Below are 27,047 nucleotides of genomic sequence, written 5' to 3'. Positions count from 1 at the left end.
CAGACCGGTGTTTCCCTCCCCGGCTGCGGCTGGGTTTCTCCTCACGCGCCTACTCGCAGGTTCAGCGCTTCGTGGCTGCGGTCGCTGCCCGGATTTTTCCCGCCGATCGCGGTCCGGCTGTCACCCGACGCCGTTGGACCCGACTTTTGGCCGGTACAGCTCCCCCTCGACCGAGGTCGAGTGCTCTGCCCTTCTCCTCCGGATACTTCTACCCCTTCCCCTACTCACAGTCTCTTCGGCCGCCTTGTTTCTTGCTGGTCGGCTCACTCCACACCGTGGTAGCAGGGTAATCAGTGCCTGTTGCTGATGAAGCTTTTGTTGCTAGTCTTCCAGCTTCTGTAAAGTACCACACTTTCTGTTGTTGTAGCCTCGTGTTTTCTTTTGGTAGCACGACGAGGGCGGTTGCCTCTCTTCGACGCTCTTTGTTACTTTGCTATTCTTGCCGCAGGGTACGATCGGACTCGTCGCCACTGTAAAGTCTGTGGGTTGTGCAGTAAATAAATACACAGACTTTTGAAGTAGAAACAAACAGGTCTTTACTATTCAGAGGTCAGGGCGAATCTGCCCTAGTTATCCTGTAACATCACTTATATACTGGTGTGGTCACTGTCGGTATTACCGTATACAGAAGCCAATCAAATAGTGCCACACCTAAAGTAGTTCTCTTAAAGGTGAACGGTTACACTCAATCGTTCCCTTAAAGGTAGACGGGTACATACACTACAATATAGATGCATTTAAGGGGAGGCTAGACAAGCATAAGAGGGAGAAGGGAATAGAGGGTGATGATGATAGATTTAGATGAGGAAAGACGGGAGGAGGCTCGAGTGGAGCATAAACGCCGGTGGATATCCTATGGAATCCTATGTAAGATTTGACAGAGGTGTTCAAAATCATATGGGGTTAGACAGAGTAGATAGAGAGAAACTATTCCCATTGGTGGAAGAGTCGAGAACCAGAGGACACAGATTTAAGGTGATTAGCAGAAATTCAAAGGCGACATGAGGAAAAACCTTTTTACGCAGCAAGTGGTTAGGGTCTGGAATGCACTGCCTGAAAGGGTGGTGGAGGCAGATTCAATCGTGGCTTTCAAAAGGAAAAACATTTGCAGGGCTACAGGGAAAGGGCGGGGGAGCGGGACTAGCTGAAGTGCTCTTGTAGAGAGCTGGCACGGGCTCGAGGGGCCGAATGGCCTCCTTCTGTGCTGTAACCATTCTATGATTCTAGTGGAGAAATTCAAAAGCAGATCTGTTAATTGTCTTCCTTAGGTTGCCTTCCAATACCTTGGCTACTCACGCATTCTTTGTTTCTTTAACGTCTTTAATGCTTCTTTCCATTGTCTAGTATAAAGATCGCCATCTAACAATCTCCTGTTTTTCTGTTAAGTCGATTACAGATCATTCCACTGGGATACCCCATCTCTGTTTCTACCCTGCCCTCCCCTTTATTCCCATTCCAATAAAATGCTCGATAATCTTTCATTTTTTGAGTTCTCATGAAGGGCTGTATTGCTTTTTGATGTGCTGTGTATTTGTAGCATTTTCCGCTTATGTTTCTGTTTTCAATTATTTGCAGTTTTTAGCTTCTAGCTGTTTCCACTGACAGCAGGATCGGTAACAAAAGGACACAGATTTAAGATAATTGGCAAAAGAACCAGAGGGAGGATGAGAAGTTATTTTTATGCAGCGGGTTGTTATGATCTGCAATGTACTGCTGAGATTGTGATACTATTCTAACCAGGAAAGTTCTGAAATAACTTGAAATCTGTTCTGAAATAACAATGGCTTCGGTCTTCCCAATATTTAATTAGAGGAAATTTCTGCTAATCCAACACTGGACGTCGGACAAGCAGCGTGACAAATCAAAGGCAGTAGAAGGATCAAAAGAGGTGGTGCTGAGGTAGAGCTGGGTGTCATCAGTGTATATGTGGAATCTGACGTATTTTCGGATGATGTCACCAAGCGGCAGCACGTAAGGTGGGAAATAGGAGGCGGTCAAGGGTAGATCCTTGAGGGAGTCCAGAGGTAATGGTGCGGGAGTGGGAAGAGAAGCCATTGCAGGAGATTCTTTAGTGTACGGTCGGATGGATAAGAATGGAACCAGGCAAGGGCAGTCCCACTCAGCTGGACATCGGAGGAGAGGTGTTGGAGGAGGATGGAGTGGTCAACCGTGTCAGAGGCTGCAGACAGGTCGAGATGGATGAGGAGGGATAGTTTACCTTTGTCACAGTCACATCGGATGTCATCTGTGACTTTAATAAGAACATAAGAAATAGGAGCAGGAGTCGGCCATTCGGCCCTTCGAGCCTGCTCCGCCATTCAATGAGATCATGGCTGATCTTCTGCCTCAACTCCATTCACCGGCCCTATCGCCATATCTCTTGATGCCCTTGACTTTGATTAGGGCCGTTTCAATGCTGTGGCACATTCAGAAAGTTGGCAATGCGTAATTGCTATTTCCTGATTTGCTTCAACTTCTCTTTTCAAACTTGGCATTGCCCAGCACTATGGTTCTTTGCTCTTCAGCCCGGTGTCTCATATTTAAAAAATCCTGCACTCCTCTGTAAACCTGATTCATCCTATACGTAATAGCTAACTCCAGCCACTCAGTGGCACTGTGTAGAAACAGAGCAAACATTCTAACTGCAGATTCTCATCCAGTAAAACTCAAGAATATAAAAAACGCAATAAAGAGCCTTTCAGCCCATCAAAGCTCGTCCCTTCAGTACCCTGACTCTCCCATCATACCGCCTAGCTCCATTTTGAACATCCTTAATGTTTTTGCCTCTTCTAACACACCTGGCAGATTATTCCAAACATTTCTCAGGCTTTGAATAAGGAAGTTATTTTTAATAACAGAGTACCTTCACAAACTAGCTTCACCTGCTTTTGTTATGCTGAATCTACTTCATTGTGGGTGGGAGGGGTGGAAACAGAGACAGGAGTATCACAGGAGATTGTTAGATGCCTCAGACGATCTTTTTAATAGACGATGGTAAGAAGCATTAAAGAAGTTAAAGACAACAACAACAACTTGCATTTATATAGCGCCTTTAACATAGTAAAACGTCCCAAGGTGCTTCACAGGAGTGTTACAAAACAACATTTGACACCGAGCTACATAAGAAGAAATGAGGGCAGGTGACCAAAAGCTTGGTCAAAGAGGTAAGTTTTAATGAGCGTCTTAAAGGAGGAAAGAGAGGCGGAGAGGTTTAGGAATTACAGAGCTTAGGGCCCAGGCAACAGAAGGTACTAAAGAAATAATTAGAATGCGGAGCTCGCTGCCAAAAACTGTTTTTGAAGCAAAGCCCATCAATTCTTTTAAAAGGGAATTTGGATAGTTGCTTGATAAAGGAGAATATTAAAGGGTATGGGGAAAGAGCAGGAGAGTCAGACTGTACGAGGTGGCTCATGTGGAGATAAAACACTGGCACAGACTCGAGGGGCTGAATGGCCTGTTTCTTTGCGGGAACATTCTATTAAAACCAAGCGATTGTGTTAGGCACGACATTAATGAGGATTCTGTCTGACCCCCAAATTACATAGAATTCACAGCACAGAAACAGGCCATTCGGCCCAACTGGTCTGTGCCGGTGGTTATGCTCCACACGAGCCTCCTCCCACCCTGCATCATCTCACCCCATCAGCATAACCTTCTATTCCTTTCTCCCTCATGTGCTTATTCAGCTTCCTCTTAAATGCATCCACGTTATTCGCCTCAACCACTCCCTGTGGTAGTGAGTTCCACATTCTCACCACTCTCTGGGTAAAGAAGTTTCTTCTGAATTCCCTATTGGATTTATTAGTGACTGTCTTATATTGATGGCCCCTAGTTCTGGTCTCCCCCACAAGTGGAAACATCTTCTCTACATCTACCCTATCAAAATCCCTTCATAATTTTAAAGACCTCTATTAGGTCACCTTTCGGCCTTCTCTTTTCTAGACAAATGACTGTCTTTTCTAAAAAAAAAGGTCTTAACCATACAGAGCCCACTGGCCAGACAAGTCACTCAGCTATGGAAGCACCATCACTGCGCGGGGAATCGTAGAGCAAGCCCACGTCTTGTGACTCAGCGCCTGTTGTCTACAAGTTGTTTTTAACCTTGGCAGTGTCGCATAACTGTTCCCTTTTCACGATACTGAACAATTTAGGGCTTCAATGTCCCATAGTTAATGGGTAACTGTACCTCTCTTTTGTTTCAATATTATTGGTTAATCCAAAGGGCTCATCAATGTAGATAGAGTGGATAGGAAGGACCTGTTTCCCTTAGCCGGGGGGGGGGGGTGGGGGGGGCAGAGATTTAAAGTAATTGGGAGAAGGATTAGAGGGGTGTCGAGGAGAACTTTTTTCACCCAGAGGGTGGTGGGGGTCTGGAACTCACTGCCTGAAAGGGTGGGAGAGGCAGAAACCCTCATCACATTTAAAAAGTGCTTGGATCTGCACTTGAAGTGCCGTAACCTACAGGGCTACGGACCAAGAGCTGGAAAGTGGGATTAGGCTGGACAGCTCTTTGTCGGCCAGCACAGACACGATGGGCTGAATGGCCTCCTTCTGTGTGTAGATTTCTATGATTCAATGTGTGCCGTATATCCATGTAATCCGACGTAATCCTACATACTACAGTACTGATGTGTGCCACAGCGCCACAGACAGGCTGCGATCAGACACTGCAGCAATACAAGACTTGCACGGGGATTCCACAGTAACAGAGAGGCATTACAAACTAGCTTCATTCACCTGGTTTTCCTGAGCTAAAGCTACAACAAGTGCTCGCCCCTCATGAGCTATCTGATGGGACATTCCTCAGATGTCACAGCCAACCAGGTCCCACAAACAGCAATGAGATAAATGATCAGTTAATCTATTTGGTTTTGTTAGCTGAGGAATAAATACCAATCAGGACACAGAGAACTTCAACTCTCTCTTCTATCCACAGATGCTAAGGCACCTCCTGTGTGTATATTTCCAGTATTTTCTATTTTATTTCAGAACTTTCCCGGTTAGAATAGTATCACAAGGCCAGCACTGCAGATGAAGAAAGAAATTGTATTTTAAGAGCCTGTGTTGCTTGAGGGAGCTGCCGTGAACCAGTCCTCTTATCGTTCCCCGCGGGTTGGGCCGGTCGGTCACTTGCACACCCGTTCCTTCAGGTGAAGCAGAAACTCGTAGTACGACATTGCCGACTCGGTGCGGTCATTGACCAGGCGCTGGTTGAACACGGACCGCGTGGTACTGTCATCCCTGGCGAGAAAGAGAGCAACAGAATCAATCCAAGGCAGCGACTGGCCATCACTGTCCTATAAAACGCCACCAGGTACGGTCACTCAGCATCATAGAATCTTGCAGCACAGAAGCTGTCAAACTTCGTTGATGATCGCTCCTGTGAAGCGCCTTGGGACATTTTATTACATTAAAGGCGCTACTTAAATGCAAGGAGTTGTTGTCATTTGGCCCATCGTGCCTGTGCTGGCTCTTTGAAAGAGCTCTCCAATTAGTACCGCTCCCCCGCTCTTCCCCCATAATTTTCCTGCAGAATTTTCCTTTTCAACTATTTCTCCAATTCCCTTTTGAAAGTTCCTATTGAATCTGCTTCCACCGCCCTTTCAGGCAGCGCGTTCCAGATCACAACAACTCGCTGCGTAAATAAAAACCATTTCTCTTCATCTCCCTTCTGATTCTTTTGCCAATTATCTTAAATCTGTGTCCTCTGGTTACCGATCCTCCCGCCAATGCACCCTCCTCTTAGTTACTCCATCAAAACCCCTCATTTCTTTTGAACACCTCTATTATATCTCGACTTAGCCTTATCTGCTCTAAGGAGAACAATCCCAGCTTCTCTGGTCTCTCCACAGACGTACACAGAATTTACAGCACAGAAAACAGGCCATTCGGCCCAACTGGTCTAAGCCGGTGTTTGTAATCCACACGAGCCTCCTCCCCTGTCCCACCCTACTTCATCTCACCCCATCAGCATATCCTTCTGTTCCTTTCTCCCTCCTGTACTATGGTGCCTTTGCCTCTTCGCAGGCTTGGGCCGCTTGTACCGAGGAGAGCTGCTGACAGTGGGGGCGGGAGGGGGAAATCGCTCGCCCGCTCTCAACCGCACTCCTCAAACATAAAGACACCTTAGAAACATAGAAGATAGGAGCAGGAGTAGGCCATTCGGCCCCTCGAGCCTGTTCCGCCATTCAATGAGATCATGGCTGATCATCCAAACTCAGTACCCTGTCCCTGCCTTCTCCCCATATCCCTTTAGCCTTAAGAAATATATCTAACTCCTTCTTGAATATATTTAATGAATGAATTGGCCTCAACTGCATTGTGTGGTAGAGAATTCTACAGGTTCACCACTCTCTGGGTGAAGAAATTCCTCCTCATCTCAGTCCTAAATATCTTACCCCTTATCCTTAGCGGGGGGAGGGGGGGAGGAACTGGAATGCGAATGGCAACCAATACTGAGATTTGAACAAAGGTTTCCCAGCTGGAATAAAAACAAAAAATGCTGGAAATACTCAGCCGGTCAGGCAGCATCTGTGGAGAGAGAAACAGAGTTAACGTTTCAGGTCTGTGAAACATCGACCTGAAATGCTAACTCTGTTTCTCTCTCCACAGATGCTGCCTGGCCTGCTGAGTATTTCCGGCATTTTCTGTTTTTATTTCAGATTTCCAGCATCCGCAGTATTTTGCTTTTGTTTTCCCAGCTGGGAGCCCATTTTGACGCTAGGACCGCCTCACCAATCTCGAGATTGAAAAGAAGCTTAAATGACGGCAGTCCGCAACGAGACTGTAGGTGAAATTCTGTCAAAAAGAGTTGAGATGACATTGTGTGAAAGCTTGTACTCACTTGATGATGAAGCACGGTGCATGGTAAAGTCTCTCCTTCCTTAAGGATTCCAGTAATGCCTGGATGAGTTTAGATGCAGGATTCTGCAGAATGGGTAGCGGGGTCTGAAACACACCAGCAGTATTAACGCTAAATAACAACAGAAAACACTGGAAAAACTCAGCAGGCCAGGCAACATCTGTGGAGAGAGAAATAGAGTCAACGTTTTGGGTCGAAACCCTTCGTCAGGACTGAGAGAAAAGGCAGGAAATGAAACAAAAGGCAGTTTGGGGGCTGGGAAATGGGGGAGGGGATGAAAGAAGAGACATTAAGAGATATTCAAGGTGAGACGAGATGGTAATAGGACAGGTAAAGAAACAAACAATGGCTCTAGATGAAGTGTGTTGAAGATGAACAAGGTTGAAGAGCCAAACGGAGATCCCGTCAAAGAGAAGAGCAGAACTTCTTCAAGGTGGGCATTCCTAGAAGAGGGATGGCAGTGAACCAAACACTAATACGATAACAAAATATTAACGCTTATATTTGTTCGGGATTTCCCCAGTGTTCATCATAGACGCCGATGGCCTGGAATTTCCTCGGACCTGGTCCCGCTCCACAGGTGTAACTTTGCCGGAAGTGCGTTCCCAAGTCCTGTTCCGACGAAGCTACAGCGTTGAGGCAAGAGCAGCTCCAAAGGGGCTTGCAGGCCCAGACAATCGGCACACACACTACAGAATGAAATGGAAGGGGAAGGGGAGGAGGAGGAGAAGAGAGAGAGAGAGAGAGAGAGAGAGAGAGAGAGAGAGAGAGAGAGAGAGAGAGAGTGAGTGAGAAGCAGGGTAACCAGATCCACAGCACCCAACGTGGGGCGATAGCTGGAATAATGGGGGGGGGGGGGGCGCGGTTTGGGCGCTCCGTCATACTGAAGCGATGGAAAGAGTGCAGCATGTGCAAACTGGGATGATGTCAGGGATGAGAGGATCGAGCTATCATGAGAGACATATAAAAAAAAAGGGGCTGTATTCACCGGAACAGAGAAGGTTAAGAGGGAATCTAACAGAAGTGTTCAGATTGTAAAATGATTTGAGAGAGCAAATAGAGAAAGATTATTTGCACTGTTCAGTGAATTGGTATCTGGGGAGGGGGCCATAAATCGAGAATTAGAGCATAAAAGGAAGAGGTTTTTATTTCACGCAAAGGGTTATTAGGATTAGCAATACATTGTCACAAGTGGCTGCTGAAGCCAAGAAAGTTGCGACATTTAAGAGAGAAACACTTGAAGAAAAATATTAAAAGGTAGAAAGAGCACTTATCTAGTTTCTCCTTAAATGCATCTCTGCTATTCACCTCAACTACTCCTTTTAGCAGCGAGTTCCACATTCTCACCACTCTCTGGGTAAAGAAGTTTCTCCTGAATTCCCGATTGGATTTATTAGTGACTGTCTGATATTTATGGCCTCTAGTTTTGGACTCCTCCGACAAGTGGAAATATCTTTTCTACGTCTACCCTATTGAACCCCTTCATAATTTTAAAACCCTCTATCAGGTCACCCCTCAGCCGTCCCTTTTCTAAAGAAAAGAGCAACGTTCCCGCTAAGCTGCGTTGCCCTGCAGCAGTCTGAAGGTCCCGCGCAGGCCGCTCACTGGCTTTTATATGGAAGAAACTGCGCGGAAATTTGAATGGGCCGTGCAGCCAGTTAAAGGGACCATGCACGAAAAAAAATAAGAGGGAACATTGGAAAAGAGCCCCATCCAGTTCAGTATTTCCTGATAGTTATAACCTCTCAGTTCTCTTGTCATCCTTGTAACTCCTTTTCACACCTTCTCCAGTGCCTCTATGTCCTTTTTGTAATTACAAGAGAAATGCAGGGAACAGCACCAGCCACTGTACATGGCCTTCTTTGATCTCACAAAGGCCTTCGACACTGTCAACCATGAGGGATTATGGAGTGTCTTCTCAAATTCGGCTGCCCTCAAAACTTTGTCATCATCCTCCGCCGCCTGCTTCACGACGACATGCAAGCCGTGATCCTGACCAACGATTCCACCACAGACCCAATTCACGTACGAACCGGGGTCAAGCAAGGCTGTGTCATCGCACCAACGCTCTTCTCAATCTTCCTTGCTGCAATGCTCTATCTCACCCTCAGTAAGCTCCCCACTGGAGTGGAGCTAATTTACAGAACAAACGGGAAACTGTTCAACCTCCGTCGCCTCCAGTCCAGATCTAAGATCGTCCCATCCTCTGTCGTCGAATTACAGTATGCAGACGACGCTTGCATCTGCGCTCACTCGCAGGTCAAACTCCAAACCATCGTCAACACCTTCACCGAAGCGTACGAGAGCATGGGCCTTACACTAAATATCCGTAAGACAAAGGTCCTCTACCAACCTGCCCCCGCCACACAGTACTGTCCCCCCCAATTATCAAAATCCACGACAAGGCCTTGGACAACGTGGACCACTTTCCATACCTCGGGAGCCTACTGTCAACAAGGGCAGACATCGATGACGAAGTCCAACACCGCCTTCAGTGTGCCAGTGCAGCCTTCGGTCGCCTGAGGACGAGAGTGTTTGAAGACCAGGAACTCCAACCCGGCACTAAGCTCATGGTCTACAGAGCAGCAGTGATACCCGCCCTGCTGTATGCCTCAGAGACATGGACCATGTACAGCAGGCACCTCAAAGCACTGCAGAGGTACCACCAACGCTGCCTCCGCTAGATCCTGCAAATCCATTGGCAGGATAGGCGCACCAACGTCAGTGTTCTCGCTCAGGCCAACATCCCCAGCATCGAAGCTCTGACCACGCTCGATCAGCTCCGATGGACGGGTCACATTGTCCGTATGCCCGATACGAGACTCCCAAAACAAGCGCTCTACTCGGAGCTCTGGCACGGCAAGAGAGCCCCAGGTGGGCAGAGGAAACGCTTCAAGGACACCCTCAAAGCCTCCTTGAAAAAGTGCAACATTCCCACTGACACCTGGGAATCCCTGGCCCAAAACCGCACAAAGTGGAGGAGAAGCATCTGGGAAGGCACCGAACACCTCGAGTCTCTTCGCTGGGAGCGCAAGGAGCGCACGTCAACCCAAGCACCTCACCCACCCGCCCCTTCAACCACCGTCTGCCCCACCTGTGACAGAGACTGTAGGTCCCGCATTGGACCCATCAGTCACCTGAGAACTCATTTTTAATGTGGAAGCAAGTCATCCTCGGTTCCGAGGGACTGCCTAAAAGACAAGATATCCTTTTTGTAATAAGGAGACCAGAACTGTGCACAATGTTCCAAGTGTGGTAAAGGCTTCCTTAAAGCCCTGCTTGGGGACACAGGGGCAGGACAGAAGAGTCAGGACTTACCAGAGTACCGGGCAGCGAAGTGTAGCTGGTCACGCCCAACACGTTGTCCAGGAAACCGGTGCGGCAGTGCCTGCCAACCCAGACATACAGAACCTGAGGACAGAGAGATGTAGAACAGTCCTGGTCATCCAATCTTCCTCACTATCAACCACACGGCCAATTTTTGTATCATCTGCAAACTTCTTAATCATGCCCCCTACACTGAAGTCTAAATCATTCATATATACCACAAAAAGCAAGGGACCTGTTACTGAGCCCTGTGAAACAGCCATGCAGTCACAAAAACACCCTTCAACCATTACCCTTTGCTTCCTGCCATTGAGCCAATTTTGGATCCAACTTGTCACTTTCCCTTGGATCCCGTGGGCTTTTACTTTTTTGACCAACCTGCCATGTGGGACCTTGTCAAAAGACTTGCTAAAATCCATGTATACTACATCAAATGCCCTACCCTCAACGACCCTCCTCGTTAACACCTCAAAAAATTCAATCAAGTTAGTCAGGCATGACCTTCCCTTAACAAATCCATGCTGACTGTCCTTGATTAATCCGTGATTTTCTAAATTATGATTGATATAGTCCCTCAGAATTTTTTCCAAAAATTTTTCCTACCACCGAGGTTAGGCTGACTGGCCTGTAATTACTCGGTCTATCCCTTTCTCCCTTTTTAAACAACGGCACAACATTAGCAGTCCTCCAGTGCTCTGGCACCACACCTGTAGCCAGATAGGATTGGAAAATGATGGTCAGAGCCTCTGCTATTTCCTCTCTTGCCTCTCTGGGATACACTTCATCCAGGCCTGGCGATTTATCTACTTTCAGAGATGCTAAACCTCTTAATACTTCCTCTCTCTCTATGTTTATCCCATCTAATTTTTCACACGTCTCCTCAACTACAATGTCTGCATCGTCCCCCTCGTCTGTGAAGACAGGCGCAAAGTATTCATTAAGTCAAAGTCTTTCACCTCCACACATAGGTTACCTTTTTGGTCTCTAATAGGCCCTACTCTTTCCTTAGTTATTCTCTTGCTCTTTATGTATTTATAAAACATCTTTGGGTTTTCTTTGAGTTTACTTGCCAATATTTTTTCATGCCCTCTCTTTGCTTTCCTAATTTCCTTTTTAATTTCACCCCTGCTCTTTCTGTACTCCTCTAGGCTTTCTGTAGTATTGAGCTCTCGGTAACTGACAAAAACTTCCCTTTTTTCCCCCTTATCCTACCCTGTATGCCTCTTGACATCCAGGGGGCTCTAGATTTGTTAGTCCCACCCTTTTTCTTTGTGGGAACACACTTGCTCTGAACCCTCCCTACCTCCTCCTCGAATGCCTCCCACTGCTCCGACACTGATTTATCTTCAAGTAGCTGTTTCCAGTCCACTCTTGGTAAATCACATCTCAGCTTAGTAAAAGTGGCCTTTCCCCAATCGAGAACTTTTACACCAGGTCTATCTTCGTCCTTTTTCCACAACTATGCTAAATCTAACTGAATTATGATCACTACTGCCAAAATGCTCTCCCACTGGTACCACTTCCACCTGCCCAGCTTCATTCCCTAAAACTAAGTCTAGAACTGCCCCCTCTCTTGTTGGGCGTGTTACGTACTGGCTAAAAAAGTTCTCCTGAATGCATTTTAAGAATTCTGCGCCCTCTATACCTTTTAGTCGGTTGAATGTTCAACACTTGCCTACATAACAACAGGACTTCAAAGTCATTCATTGTGTGTGAAGTGTTTTGAGATGTCTCTAGGACGTGATAAGGGGCTCTATAAATGCAAGTCCTCTTTCGCTGCTTTTCAAGGGTTTCCATGTTGTATTAACACTTACATTACCGCAATCGATTAAGAAGGCCCCTTGCAGAGTAAGATTCTCTGCAGAGAGCTGTACCAGGGCTGGTCTCTTCACTGTCCCCGTGTCCATTTCCACAGAGACCTGTTGGGAGAAAGAAAGGGAATAGAAACAGAATGACACCCTGCTTGCTAATCTCACCACCACCACCTCTCCGCACCTCTGGCTCAGCATCGAACGAACGAACGAAACAGAACGCGAGAGATCAATCGCGGCCACACGGTGACCACGGCGCTCACATTGTCAGCAGCCTCGCTGTTGAAGTAATCATCGATCCGATACAGATCGGGGTAAACCATCCGCAACACGAAGGTCAGTGGCTGTATCATCAGCTGGGACATCGTGAAAACCCGCTCATCCAGGCTCATGGCTGCATCCGTCTGAAAGGCAGGCTGCAAGACAAAATGTAACACGTTCAGAGATCAGTATCATAGAAACATAGAACATAGAAAAATAGGAGCGGGAGTCGGCCATTCAGCCCTTCGAGCCTGCTCCGCCATTCAGTATGATCACGGCTGATCCTCTATCTCAATACCATATTGAAACTTATAAAATTCTAACAGGACTAGACAGACTAGATGCAGGAAGGATGTTCCCGATGGTGGGGGAGTCCAGAACCAGGGGTCACAGTCTGAGGATAATGGGTAAACCATTTAGGACAGTGATGAGGAGGAATTTTTTCACCCAGAGAGTGGTGATCCTGTGGAATTCTCTACCACAGAAGGCAGTAGAGGCCAATTCATCAAATATATTCAAGAAGGAGTTAGATATATTTCTTAAGGCTAAAGGGATCAAGGGATATGGAGAGAAGGCAGGGACAGGGTGTTGAATTTGGATGATCAGCCATGATCACATTGAATGGCGGAGCAGGCTCGAGGAGCCTATCTTCTATGTTTCTATATTCCCGCTCTTTCCCCATACCCCTTGATGCCTTTTGTGTCTACAAAACTGTCTATCTCCTTCTTAAATATATTCAGTGACTTGGCCTCCACAGCCTTCTGTTGTAGAGAATTCCACAGGTTCACCACCCTCTGAGTGAAGAAATGTCTTCTCATCTCAGTCCTAAATGTCCTACCCCGTATCCTGAGACTGTGACCCCTCGTTCTAGACTCTCCAGCCAGGGGGAAACATCCTCCATGCATCCAGTCTGTCTAGCCCTGTCAGAATTTTATACGTTTCAATGAGATCCCCTCTCATTCTTCTGAACTCTAGTGAATACAGGCCTAGTCAACCCAATCTCTCCTCATACGACAGTCCTGCTATCCCAGGAATCAGTCTGGTGAACCTTCGCTGCACTCCCTCTATGGCAAGTATATCCTTTCTTAGGTAAGGAGGCCAAAACTGCACACAGTACTCCAGGTGTGGTCTCACCAAGGCCCTGTACAACTGTAGCAAGACATCCTTGCTCCTGTACTCAAATCCTCCTGCAATGAAGGCCAACATACCATTTGCCTTCAGAGGGTGAGGAGAGAGGTTAGCATACATTTCTTTACACAGGGGCAATGTGCCCTGTAATTTTTGTTTTTGTTTGGTGCGTGGGCCCTTTAACCGGCTGCGCGGCCCGTTCAATTCTCCGCGCATGCGCGGTTATTCACGCTGAAAAGCCCGTGAGCGGCCTGCGTGGGACCTCCAGGCCGCTGCGCAGCCATGCAGCTTAGCGGGAACGTTGCACAGGGGCTTAGGAATTCTGCCGCCGAGCGCCCGTTTTTCAAGCACTAAATATGGCAGGGGAGGAACTCCGCTTCCCCTCACCCACCCCGTTAAGATCAGGTGCCATGATTTCAATTCGGGAACAGAAAAAAAAAGGACTAAAACTGAGACTAAATTTCTTTATCAAAAAGATTAAAACTTCCGGGTCCAAAGAGGAGACTCAAACTAAAACCAAAATTATTTCTACAATTAAAACGATCCCCCAAATATTATTTGTTTCTCAGGAACTATGTGGAACCAATCAATCCCATGAAAGAAAGAAAGATTTGCATTTATATAGCACCTTTCTCAACGTCTTCAAGCGCTTTACAGTCAATGAAGTACTTTTAAAGTGGAGTCACTGTTGTAATGTGGGAAACGCGGCAGCCAATTTGCACACAGCAAGCTCCCACAAACAGCAATGTGAGAATGACCAGATAATCTGTTTCTGTTGTGTTGGTTGAGGGATAAATATTGGCCCCAGGACATGTCAATTAATTCCTTCTAAAAGGGACTGTACAAATATCTGGTGGGAACGGGGGTCGGAGATTTGCGGGCGCAGTCTCGACTGAGATGGTTCGATTATCCACTGGACACAGAGGGAGCAGAGGTCGGCAGGCCAGAGTTGAAGAGTGGAACGGCCATGATAGGAAGAGAGGAATGTGCAGGCCTGCAGAAGACCACTGCAGCCGGAGCCAACGTTCAAACGATAGCTCGCTGTACTTTATCCGTTGCATTCCTCAATTGCTTCATTTGCCCCCAAAAAAACTATCCAGCTCCTATTTTTGCATTTGCCGGCAACGTCTGCCTCAACCATCTCCCTGGGCAGTCTGTTTAACAAACTCATCATCCTGTGTGTGAAGCAGCGAAATCTAAACCGTCCGTTCACCCTTCCGCTTCTGGGATCGAACCCACGGTTACAGAGTTAGGTTATGCACAAACATTCTGAAGTTTTGTTTGAAATCGTAGAACCTGATAGAATACAAATGGATTTTTTACTTATTCCCTCATCATAAACCAGCAACCGTGCATTAAATAGTCAGGGTGAACCCCACAATATTGGCCCAGAAATTCGGGTCTCCACGGGTGAGTACGCACGGGGTACTCACCCATAAGCCCAATGGAAGTGCCGGTTTCCTGCATGCACTGCGCATGCGCGGGAAACCGGCACTTCCGTTCCCCTGAAAGAAGGGGTTAAGAGGTGTAACGCGTGCGCGGGAGAGGCAGCGCGTGCGCATCGAACTTACGTTTTTTTTGCAGGTTTTCCCGGGAGGGTAAGTCTCCAGAAGTTAGACATATAAAAAGCAGTCGCAAGGCCTGCTTTTTACAAGGTAAGTGGTGAATTAATTTAAATTAAAACATTTTTTCCACAGGTTTATTATTTTTAAATACTTTTAAAAAAGGTAAGTTTATTTTTAGCCCCGTTAGAAAATAAAATTATTTTTTTCAAAAATTTAAATTATTGTTTAAAATAGTTATTTCATGTAATTTATAGTTTATTTAAAAAATGTGATTTTTTTTTATTTATTTGAAGATTTGTTTTGAGGCTTATAGTATTTATAAGTTTGACAGCCCTTCCTGTCAAACTTATGAATGAAGCATTCTCTGCTCCGATTGGCTCGCCATGGCCCACGTGATCCCAGGGGACGCATCGAACTAACTGCGCCCCTGGGATACGCAAGCACTGCGCGCCGGCAGTTGGAGCAGGCCCAGGATCAGAATCCCACGCGGGCCCACAGCTCAACGGCCGGCGCGCTAGGTAAGTGCAGGTCGGGGGTTTGCACCCGCGGGAAGCCTCCGACCCGAATTTCTGGGCCAATGGGGGGGAAAAAAACAATATTATATAAAAGAAAATGCTGGAAATACTCAGCATTTGTGGAGAGAGAAACAGAATTAATGTTTCAGGTCGATGACCTTTCGTCAGAACTGAAAAAAATCAGAGAATATTATAGATTGTGGAAGTGGCTGACTGCATAGGACAAATTATTTGATCAGTTCACCCTTTACCTTCAAAGGTGCTTATCTGTCACGTAAATCATGCATCCATGCCTTTGTTACCTCGAGACTTGACTATTCCAACACACTTCTGGCTGGCCTCCCACATTCTACCCTACGTAAGCTTGAGGTCATCCAAAACTCGGCTGCCCATGTCCTAACTCGCACCAAGTCCCGTTCACCCATCACCCCTGTGCTCACTGACCTACATTGGCTCCCGGTTAAGCAACACCTTGATTTCAAAATTCTCATCCTTGTTTTCAAATCCCTCCATGGTTTCGCCCCTCCCCATCTCTGTAATCTCCTCCAGCCCCACAACCCCCAGAGATATCTGCGCTCCTCTAATTCTGCCCTCTTGAGCATCATTGATTATAATCGCAAAACCATTGGCCTTCTATTGTCTAGGCCCTAAGCTTTGGAATTCCCTGCCTAAACCTCTCCGCCTCGCTTACCTCTCTTTCCTCCTTTAAGACGCTCCTTAAAACCTACCTCTTCGACCAAGCTTTTGGTCACCTGCCCTAATTTCTCCTTATGTGGCTCGGTGTCAAATATTTTGTCTTATAACACTGCTGTGCAGCACCTTGGGGCATTTTACTACGTTAAAGATGCTATATAAATACAAGTTGTTGTTGTTGTAAATCTCTGTGGCGAGCCTTGATCTAAATGAATGGCAGAACAGGCTCGAGGGGCTGAATGGCCTATTCCTGGTCCTACGTTCCTTGTTCTGTTACCTCTCACCTGCTTTAGTAGGGCCAGGACATAGAGTGGAAGTTGCTGCAGACTGTGGGGGGCGGTGAGTGTGGACTGCTGTGGACTGCAAGCCGAGGTGCGATAGGCAACAAGGACATCAGTGAGAACTTTGATCAACTCATCTCGGGTGTAAGCCAGGCAGAGCCTCACTGAACGATCCACTGCTGCAGGAAAAGAGAGAGAACGAGCACGTAAAGACGAGGAGACACAAGAACAATTTCTTTAACCCTTAGACTGCTGGCAGCTGCAGGACATTCTGGACCCCCTGAGCTGCTCACTTTTTTAAGAAGTTTCCAGCACGCACAATAATAACCTTAATATTAAAGTAATAAAATCTCATTGCATATCAGAAATAGCTTTAAGTAATATTAACCATGAAATATCAAAACATACACCTTTAATCTTTATCACTTACCTGTGTTGACCTTGCTCTTAACCCAACTCTACCTCATTTCCCTAAAAGCACAACTTTGCACCAGTACTATCATCGCTCTTCCTGATCTATTGTTCCTTGTCCTGCCTCTTACACAACATCACCCCGTGCTCGCTGACCTACATTGGCTCCCGATCCGGCAATGCCTCGATTTTAAAATTCTCATCCATGTTTTCAAACCCTCCATGGCCTCGCCCCTCCCTATCTCTGTAACCTCCTCCAGCCCCTACAACCCTCCGAGATCTCTGCGCTCCTCCAATTCCGGACCTCTTGCGCATCCCCCGATTTTAATCGCTCCACCATTGGCGGCCGTGCCTTCAGCTGCCTCAGTCCTAAGCCCTGGAATTCCCTCCCTAAACCTCTCCGCCTCCCTCTCCTCCTTTAAGAGGCTCCTTAAAACCTACCTCTTTGACTAAGCTTTTGGTCACCTGCCCTAATATCTCCTTGTGTGGCTCGGTGTCAAATTTTTGTTTGATAATCGCTCCTGTGAAACGCCTTGGGACGTTTTACTACATTAAAGGCGCTGGATAAATATAAGCTGTTGTATGTCCCATCTTCCATGAACCATTGTTATCCACCAACTCGATCCCAAAATATGGTACCACTACCAAACCCTGTCATTACCAGTTCCACTCCTCTTCCGGTGTCCTGCATTCCAGGTGTGTCCAAACTTTTGCCGTCATGGGCCACATAGGTGGAGCCTCGCGCACCCCTTCTGATGCTTAACTCCGTGTTAGCATATAACTCAAGTTATCTGATGCTAATGGATCTTGGGGCTCTGATTTAGGGTCTATCCATCAACGAGCCAACCAACAACTCTAAGAGCAGCCCTTTCCAAACCGCCAGGCCCACAAAATTCAAACAGTAAATAATAAGTATAAGCGCAAATAGAACTGAGTTGTCTGGGCTATGGGCCCCGATTGCCAGGGCTTAGGAACAGGAGGAGGCCATTCAGCCCTTCGAGCCTGTTCCGCCATTCAGTGAGATCATGGCTGATCTGTATCTTAACTCCATTTACCTGCCTCGGTTCCGTAACCTTTACTTACCCTTACCCAACAAAAACATTTTCAATTGACCCCTAGACGCAACAGCTTTTTGCGGGGAGAGAGTTCCAGATTTCCACCACCCTTTGAGTGAAGAAGTGCTTCCTGACATCACCCCTGAACAACCTGGCTCTAATTTTAAGGTGACGCCCCCTTGTACTGGACTCCCCGACCAGAGGAAATAGTTTATCTCTCTCTACCCCATCAAATCCTTTAATCATCAATTAGTTCACCCCTTAATCTTCTATACTTAAGGGAATACAAGCCTAGTCTATGCAACCTAGTGACGTAAGAAAACTACTAGGCACTTGGCCTAGGTATTAAACAAAGCTTTAATCAACTGTTTTTCAACATGGAGGTCCAGCTGTGTCCTTCACTAGTTCCTGTTAAAGAATGTCCTGAGCAAGCTGGGCCCATGTCCGAGTATTTATACTCTCCCTGGACAGCGCCACCAGCAGGCCGCCCAGTATTATTTCATAAGTCATTTCCACATGAATGACAAGATTCATGTCACCTAGTCTCCTCATAATTTAACCCTTTTAGCCCCGGTATCATTCTGGTTATGGGGAGGGGGGCAGGGGGGGAGGCCACCATATGTTGTATGTGATGTGTCCATTCGATGATATCTCTTACTATCTTTGTGTTACTGCTCATTTTACCACAGTTGTCTCGATATCTTACCCATTTTAGAAAGAATTCCCACGATGGCGGCCACATTGACTCCTGCATAAACTTCGCTGACGGAGCTGACAATGGGCAGGCAGTACGTGTAGATTCGAACCCGCCATTCACCTGCAAAACAAGCACGCTCTAAACATCATCCTCCACTGTTGTGCTCCGCAAACCTTGGCCAAAAATAAATGGGACAGGGGCTTATGGTAGAGAAATGTCAGAACACAGAGAAGCCGGGGTTGTTCTCCTTACAGCAGAGAAGGTTAAGGGGAGATTTGATAGAGGTGTTCAAAATCATTAAGGGTTTTGATAGAGTAGATAAGAAGAAACTGTTTCCAGTTCGGTAACCAGAGGACACAGCTTTAAGGTGATTGGCAAAAGAACCAGAGGCGACATGAGGAAACATTTTTTTTTTTTTCCCCACACAGCCAGTTGTTGTGATCTGGAATGCGCTGCCTGAAAAGGAAGAATTTACAGGGCTTTGGGGGAAAGAGCAGGGGGGAGTGTGACTAATTGGTGAGCTCTTTCAAAGAGCCGGCACAGGCACGATGGGTCGAATGGCCTCCCTCTGTGCGGTATCATTCTATATTTCTACGATAAAGGGTTATCGAAATGCAAAACCCACTTCCTGATATCAAGCAGCACATGCCATCAGCCCTGGAGAAGACTGTGACTCTTAGAATCCAGCTGGTCTAACTGCCCCGTGTGACCCGGGAGTGCTTGAGGTTGGCACTGAATGCAAAAAGAAGGAAAACATTGCATTTCGAGCACCGTCATCTGACCCCCTTGATAAGCAGAAAAGCATCTTTCCCCAACAGAAAGCAGCCATCGCTCTCCCTGCGGCCCCCAGATACGTGAATAAAAGCACGGACTGCTCGGAAAGGGTCACGACCTCAGGTGTGCTGCTCCAATGAGGGCACCAAGCAAAGACCAGTGGTCCCCAAGAGGAAGGGAAGATCAGTGGGTGACTCAGTCAGGGCCACGTCCTTCGGGGGGGGGGGGGGCACAGGGATCGGTGCTAAGACCTCAGCTATTCACAATATATATTAATGATCTAGACAAGGAACTAGATGTAATATCTCCAAATTTGCAGACAACACAAAGCTGGGTGGGCGTGTGTGCTGTGAGGAGGATGCAGAGAAACTCCAGTATGATTTGGACAGGTTAGGTGATTGGGCAGATGCATGGCAGATGCAGTATAATGTGGATAAATGCGAGGTTATCCACTTTGGTGGCAAAAACAGGAAGGCAGATTATTATCTGAATGGCAATAGATTTGGAAAAGGGGAAGTGCAACGAGACCTGGGTGTTCTTGTGCACCAGTCGCTGAAGGTAAGCATGCAGGTGCAGCAGGCAGTTAAGAAGGCAAATGGTATGTTGGCCTTCATAGCAAGAGCATTCGAGTACAGGAGCAAGGATGTCTTGCTGCAGTTGTACAGGGCCTTGGTGGGACCACACCTTGAGTATTGTGTGCAATTTTGGTCGCCTTATCTGAGGAAGGATGTTCTTGCCATGGAGGGAGTGCAGCAAAGATTCACCAGACTGATACCTGGGATGACGTATGAGGAGAGATTGGGTCGATTAGGCTTATGTTCGCTAGAGTTTAGAAGAATGAGAGGGGATCCCATTGAAACTTATAAAATTCTAACAGGACTAGACAGACTAGATACAGGAAGGATGTTCCCGATGGTTGGGGAGTCCAGAACCAGGGGTCACAGTCTAAGGATAAGGGGTAAGCCATTTAGGACAGAGATGAGGAGGAATTTCTTCACCCAGAGAGTGGTGAACCTGTGGAATTCTCTGCCACAGAAGGCAGTTGCGGCCAATGCATTAAATATATTCAAGAAGGAGTTAGATATATTTCTTAAGGCTAAAGGGATCAAGGGGTATGGGGAGAAAGCAGGGACAGGGTACTTAGCTTGGATGATCAGCCATGATCTCATTAAATGGCGGAGCAGGCTCAAGGGGCCGAATGGCCTACTCCTGCTCCTATCTTCTATGTTTCTATGTTTCCCACTTGAAGTGCTGATATGAAAGCATTTGCACTGAGCTCGAGGAAGTGCTGGGCAAGTTCCATCCTACCTTGGCAGGAAGTGTAGAGTAGAGAGGTCTGGAAGACCACAAGCGAGCTCTCAGTTACAGCCTCGTCTATCATCATCTGAAAGGCAAACTCTGCCTGTGGACAGACATAGGGCAGGGACAGCACCTGTGTTGTCTGCAGAAACGAGTTTCCATAGAAGGTGTCCAGGACAAGGCCTAAAAATCAGAGATGTGAAATGATGGTCAACGTAAGAAAACTACTAGGCACTTGGTCTAAGCGTTAAACAAAGCTTTAATCAACTGTTTTACACAATGGAGGTCTAGTTGTGTCCTTCACTAGTTCCTGTTAAGAATGTTCTGCGCAAGCTGGGCCCGTGCCTGAGTATTTATACTCTCCCTGGACAGCGCCACCCGCAGGTCGCTCAGTATTATTTCATAAGTCTTTCTTTCATGGATGACTGATTCATGTCAAAGGTTACCACGACGAATGTGTTCTTGGTCTTTTGATTGGTCTGTGCGGGTGACTGTGTCACCAATCACAATCAGAATGGCAAAAGAACCAGAGGGGGAGATCGCAGCGAGTTGTTGTGATCTGGAATGCGCTGCCTGAAAGGGCGGGGTAAGCAGATTCAATAGTAACTTTCAAAAGGGAGTTGCATAAATACTTGAAGGGAAAAAATTGACAGGGGCTTTGGGAAAGTGCTGGGGAGTGGGACTAATTGGAGAGCTCTTTCTAAGAGTCGGCACAGGCACGATGGGCCGAATGGCCTCCTTCTGTGCTGTAAGATTCTATGAATCAAACAAACAGACGTGCACCCCCCCCCTTTTTAAAGAAGCGTCGACGAAAATGGTTCAATTTGGATCGATAAATGAAAACCAGGAAGCAAAGCTTTTATCAAATTGCGACGTTGCAGGCCGGCTCGATGATGCCCACCGGTCGCGGAAAGCCTCAAGCGTACCGGCGGACACCGCGCGCTCCCTCTTCAGGGGCACCCGGGCGTGCACGTAAAGAAAGAAAGAAAGACTTGCATTTCTATAGCGCCTTTCACGACCACCGGACGCCCCAAAGCGCTTTACAGGCAATGAAGTACATTTGAAGTGTAGTCACTGTTGTAATGTAGGAAACGCGGCAGCCATTTGCGCACAGCAAGCTCCCACAAACATCAATGACATAATGACCAGATAATCTGTTTTAGTGATGTTGATTGAGGGAAAAATATTGGCCCCAGGACACCGGGGCGAACTCCCCTGCTATTCTTCAAAATAGTGCCGTGGGATCTTTTATGTCCACCTGAGAGGGCAGACGGGGCCTCGGTTTAACGTCTCATCTGAAAGACGGCACCTCTGACAGTGCAGCACTCCCTCAGCACTGCACAGGAGTGTCAGGCTAGCTTTTTGTACTCAAGTCCCTGGAGTGGGACTTGAACCCACAACCTTCTGACTCAGAGGTGAGGTTGCTACCCACTGAGCCATGTAGCCGCAGAAGAGAGGCCAGGCAGCCGGGACGTATGTTCCCCTCGACCGCGCACTGTCTGGACCTGTTGGGAAGGAGTGTTTAGACATGATGGTCTGGCCATCATGGTGTGGAGGCAGGCTTGACAGACCAGCTGGTCTTTCCCTGCCTGTCAATTTCATACGTTCGTATATTTCATGTTTATATTCCTTATTGGTTTTTCCTATTTGACTTATGTGGGCCAGAAGGTTTGGAAAGGACTGTTTTGAACGCTGCGGCCTTATTGATGGATAAATCCTAAATCGGAACACCAAGATCTGTTCATATCTGGAGCTTAAGATGTCTTCAAATTAATGGGAACATTGATTTGAACTTTACACGTGGCCCCTGAGACGCTATAGCGTGTACCTAAGTGGCCCAAGAAGACGAAAAGCTGGGATGCTCCTGCTCTGGCTATCCCTTCCAGTCCAGAAACATTTACTCATTTAATGCGGTGGGAAATACTCAATTAGTTGAATGTTTACATAGGATGTACAGCACAGAAACAGGCCATTCGGCCCAGCTGGTCTCTGCTGGTGTTTATGCTCCACACCAGCCTCCTCACATATAGACACACATAAACACACACATACACTTAAATAAACACAAACATCCATAAAGACATATGAACAAATATGCAAGCAAAATGCATACCAACCACTATAGCTTCCTTCCACTTCCCCCCCCCCCCCCGCCGCCCATGCCATCTTAAACTCCCAAAAATGCACTATTGGCCTTCCTTAACAGGGGATCCCAAACTCCAAAAGGTGGGTCTAAATGAGGTCACCTCCAAGAAGTGGTCCTTACTCCAATTTTCCATTATACTCACTGCTAGCTCCCGTCTCCAAACCACTTTCGCTACCCCCCCCCTCCGCCCCCCCGGGACAGGCAATCCAACAGCAAGGAGGGGATGAGAAATACATGAGAAATACATGTCCCTTATACTGCGCCCCATACTGCAATTTATAACTGAATCGGTTTGGCTCGGGTAGGCTTTGTTTTAATTTCCTGCATTCTGCCAACGTGCTGTAAATTATCCAGGCCAGATACGTTCGTTCACTTCCACTCTGGGTCACTCGTCCACTCACCTTGTGTGTAGCGGATCCTCAGTAGCCCCTCATAGCCGACAGAGCGGGTCAGGTGGCATCGGAACTCTTCCCGGAGTTTCTCAACCAGGGCGGAGCTGTGGATATGATGGAATGCTGGGTAATAGTACACATAGCCACACGTGTACCTGGGAACGCAAGCTGCAAAAACACATCAACTGTGCAGTACGGTCACTTAACCGGGTCTTCGACAACATCAGCCAGCAAGTTAACACCCTTTTGACCAGCCTCCCCCTTTAATCAACTGTCCTCCCCCATCAGTCTCCCAATTCCGTGAGGTATTTTTCCCCACACTCGTTCAGCTCACCTGTCCCAATGGAACATACGAAATTGATGGGCAGGGAAAGACCAGCTGGTCCATCAAGCCTGCCCCACACCATGGTGGCCAGACCATCATGACCAAACACTTCTTCCCGTCCCGCCATCTCTCACCCACCCCCATTTCTCAAACTGAGCTGGCCCTACTCACTGGACCCCTCCCACTAAACCCCTCTGCCCCGCCACCTCTCTCCCCTTTCAGAAGCCCCCTCAACACTGACCCCCTCCAATCCTGCCTTTGGTCACCCACCCAACTCATCTACAACTAATGCTCGGTGTACAATCTTTCTCTCTTTGGTTAACTGCCCGAGAATGTTGAATGCATTGAAGACGCAGTATAAACACAAACTGCTACCGAGTGAGAAGCTGAGCTGCCCACAAGGGTCTGCAACGCTATTCTGGAAACTGCAAAAAAAACAATGACCAGTTGATAGATCCTATCAGGAAAGATTGGAACAAGCTGGGGCTCTTTTCTCTAGAAAAGGGAAGACCTGATAGAGGTCTTTAAGATTATGAAAGGGTTTGGATAGGGTAGACGTAGAGAAGATGCAGTATAATGTGGATAAATGCGAGGTTATCCACTTTGGACCAAAACTAGGGGTAGCTGAGGCGAAATAGATGTATTTAAGGGGAAGCTAGATAAACATATGAGGGAGAAAGGAATAGAAGGATATGCTGATAGGGTGAGATGAAGAGGGGTGGGAGGTGGCTCGTGTGGAGCATAAACACCAGCAACGTTCCCCCTAAAGTGCGCGAGCGCGCGGCCACCCATCTATCTTAATTGTACAAGGTATTGGTGAGACCGCACCTGGAATACTGCGTACAGTTTTGGTGTCCATCCTTAAGAAAAGACATACTTGCTCTCGAGTCAGTACAAAGAAGGTTCATTCGGTTAATCCCGGGGATGAGGGGATGGACATATGAGGAGAGGTTGAGTAGATTGGGACTCTACTCACTGGAGTTCAGAAGAATGAGAGGCGATCTTATTGAAACATATAAGATTGTGAAGGGGTTGGATCGGGTGGATGCGGGGAGGATGTTCCCGATGATGGGTGAAACTAGAACTAGGGGGCATAGTCTTAGAATAAGGGGCTGCTCTTTCAAAACTGAGATGAGGAGGAACTACTTCACTCAGAGGGTGGTAGGTCCATGGAATATGCTGCCCCAAAAAGCTGTAGAAGCTACATCATTACATAAATTTAAAACAGAAATAGACAGTTTCCTAGAAGTAAAGGAAATTAAGGGTTACGGGGAGCGGGCAGGAATTTGGACATGAATCTAGGTTCGGATCGGTCATGGCCCTGTGGGTAGCGGAGCGGGCCCAGGGGCCGTGTAGCCTGATCCTGCTCCTATTTCGTGTGTCTAATTCTGTTAGATTCAGGAGATGGTTCTGTGATAGTAGATTGGCGGTTAGGATCAGATCAGCCATGATCTTATTGAATGGCGGAGCAGGCTCGAGGGGCCGATTGGCCTACTCCTGCTCCTATTTCTTATGTTCTTATGTTCTATCGGGAGGTCCCGCGCAGGCCGCTTACCAGCTGTTGCCGCTGGAAAAGATATCGCGGCCGCGCAGCAAATTTAAAGGGACAGCGCCCGAAAAAAAAAATGAGTGGCCGCACTGAACACTGGCATGGACCAGTTGGGCCAAACGGCCTGTTTCTGCGCTGTAAATTCTACGCATGTCATTTTTTTGCTCTTTTGGTGTAAAGTATCACCACTCCTGCAAACTGCCCAACAAAAGTCAGGAACTCAGAAAGTGTGGGCGAGTCAACAAACCTGGACCTCACCCTCCTACAACGTGTCAATACAACAAGATACCGTGCCACACTAAGTCAGCTGTTTCAGGATTACAGTAGAGCAGGACTTCCCCTTCAAATACTTGAAGGGGAATATTTACAGGGTTGTGGGGAACGAGCAGGGGGGAGTGGGGTTAATTGGAGAGCTCTTTCAAAGAGCCGGCACAGGCACGATGGGCTGAATGGCCTCCTGCTGTGCTGTATCATTCTATGATAAAATGCCCCGTGGCGCTGACTGAAATCACCATTACCGCAAACACTCACCTATAGAAGCAAGGTCGGTGTATCGCTGGCTCAACAAGAATAAGTCCACCCCCGTCTGCTGGCCGCAGAACTCGAGTGCAAGCACCTTGTAGAAATCGACGGCTGGTCCCAGGTGCTTAGCACCCTGGTGGAGGGAGAGGGAGAGGGAAAAAGCCATTAAATTTGAGCACTTTGAATGCAGAGCCACATCTATGTCTTATCTTGATCGCTAGTGTTTTTTTTTAAGGTATATTAAAAGTTCATACTGTGAAAGATTGTGAGAAATGGCATTTGCAACTTAAGGAGCAACAAGGGTGGATTGTTCATTGTGGGAAAGGAAACACCGTTGACAGCTCACAACTTGCACAAATCACTAAAAGTAGCAACGCAGGTTAACAAGGCCAAATAAAGCACTGGGGTTCATTTCTAGAGGGACAGAACTGAAAAGCAGAGAAGTGATGTTAAACTTGTATAGAACCTTGGTTAGGCCACACCGTGCACAGTTCTGGTCACCATATTAGAGAAAAGGATATGGAAGCACTGGAGAAGGTGCAAAGAAGATTTAGAAGGATAATATCAGAACTGAGAGGTTATACCTATCAGGGAAGATTGAATGGGGCTCTTTTCTCCAGACCTGATAGACGGCTTTAAAATTATGAAGGGGTTCGATGGGATAGACGTAGAGAAGATGTTTCCACTCGTGGGAGAGTCCAAAACTGCAGGCCATCAATATAAGATAGTCGCTAATAAATCCAATAGGGAATTCAGAAGAAACTTCTTTACCCAGAGAGTGGTGAGAATGTGGAACTCGCTACCACAGGGAGTGGTTGAGGCGAATAGCACGGATACATTTAATGGGAAGCTAGATAAACATTTGAGGGAGAAAGGAATAGGATATAAAAGACTTGCATTTATATAGCACCTTTCACGACCACCAGACGTCCCAAAGTGCTTTACAGCCAATGAAGTACTTTTGAAGTGGAGTCACTGTCATAATGTGGGAAACGCGGCAGCCAATTTGCGCACAGCAAGCTTCCACAAACAGCAATGTGATAATGACTGGATAATCTGTTTTTGTTATGTTGGTTGAGGGATAAATATTGGCCAGGACACCGGGGATAACCCCCCTACTCTTCTTCGAAATAGTGCCATGGGATCTTTTACGTCCACCTGAGAGGACCTCGGTTTAACGTCTCATCTGAAAGACGGCACCTCCGACAGTGCAGCACTCCCTCAGCACTGCACTGGGAGTGTCAGCCTAGTTTTATGTGCTCAAGTCCCTGGAGTGGGACTTGAACCCACAATCTTCTGACTCAGAGGCGTGTATGCTACCCACTGAGCCACAGCTGATATGCTGATAGGATGAGATGAAGAGGGGTGGGAGGAGACTCGCGTGAAGCATAGACCAGTTGGGCCGAATGGCCTGTCTCTGTGCTGTACCTTCTA

General features: G+C 47.2%; 1 protein-coding gene across 1 annotated transcript in view; it reads right to left on the bottom strand.

The window, feature by feature from the left end:
* Positions 1-519: 519 nt before the first annotated feature.
* LOC147098669 (protein transport protein Sec24B-like) overlaps positions 520-27,047 on the bottom strand; it is a 52,285-nt gene continuing 25,757 nt past the window's right edge. Inside the window, exons 11-20 of the mRNA XM_085969989.1 lie at positions 25,623-25,746; positions 23,227-23,385; positions 20,689-20,862; positions 18,616-18,726; positions 16,447-16,622; positions 12,264-12,416; positions 12,004-12,108; positions 10,181-10,273; positions 6,845-6,948; positions 520-5,241 (exon numbers count right to left, since the gene is read on the bottom strand). Of these exons, the coding sequence (XP_085826115.1) occupies positions 5,127-5,241; positions 6,845-6,948; positions 10,181-10,273; positions 12,004-12,108; positions 12,264-12,416; positions 16,447-16,622; positions 18,616-18,726; positions 20,689-20,862; positions 23,227-23,385; positions 25,623-25,746 (1,314 nt within the window). The 3' untranslated portion in view covers positions 520-5,126. The remainder of the gene's footprint in view (positions 5,242-6,844; positions 6,949-10,180; positions 10,274-12,003; positions 12,109-12,263; positions 12,417-16,446; positions 16,623-18,615; positions 18,727-20,688; positions 20,863-23,226; positions 23,386-25,622; positions 25,747-27,047) is intronic.

Source organism: Somniosus microcephalus, chromosome 29 (assembly GCF_052327205.1).
Source record: "Somniosus microcephalus isolate GS21.2 chromosome 29, FLI_Smic_1.0, whole genome shotgun sequence".
Taxonomy (NCBI): domain Eukaryota; kingdom Metazoa; phylum Chordata; class Chondrichthyes; order Squaliformes; family Somniosidae; genus Somniosus; species Somniosus microcephalus.
Note: the sequence above shows the minus strand (reverse complement) of the source record. Positions and strands in the feature narration are given on the sequence as shown.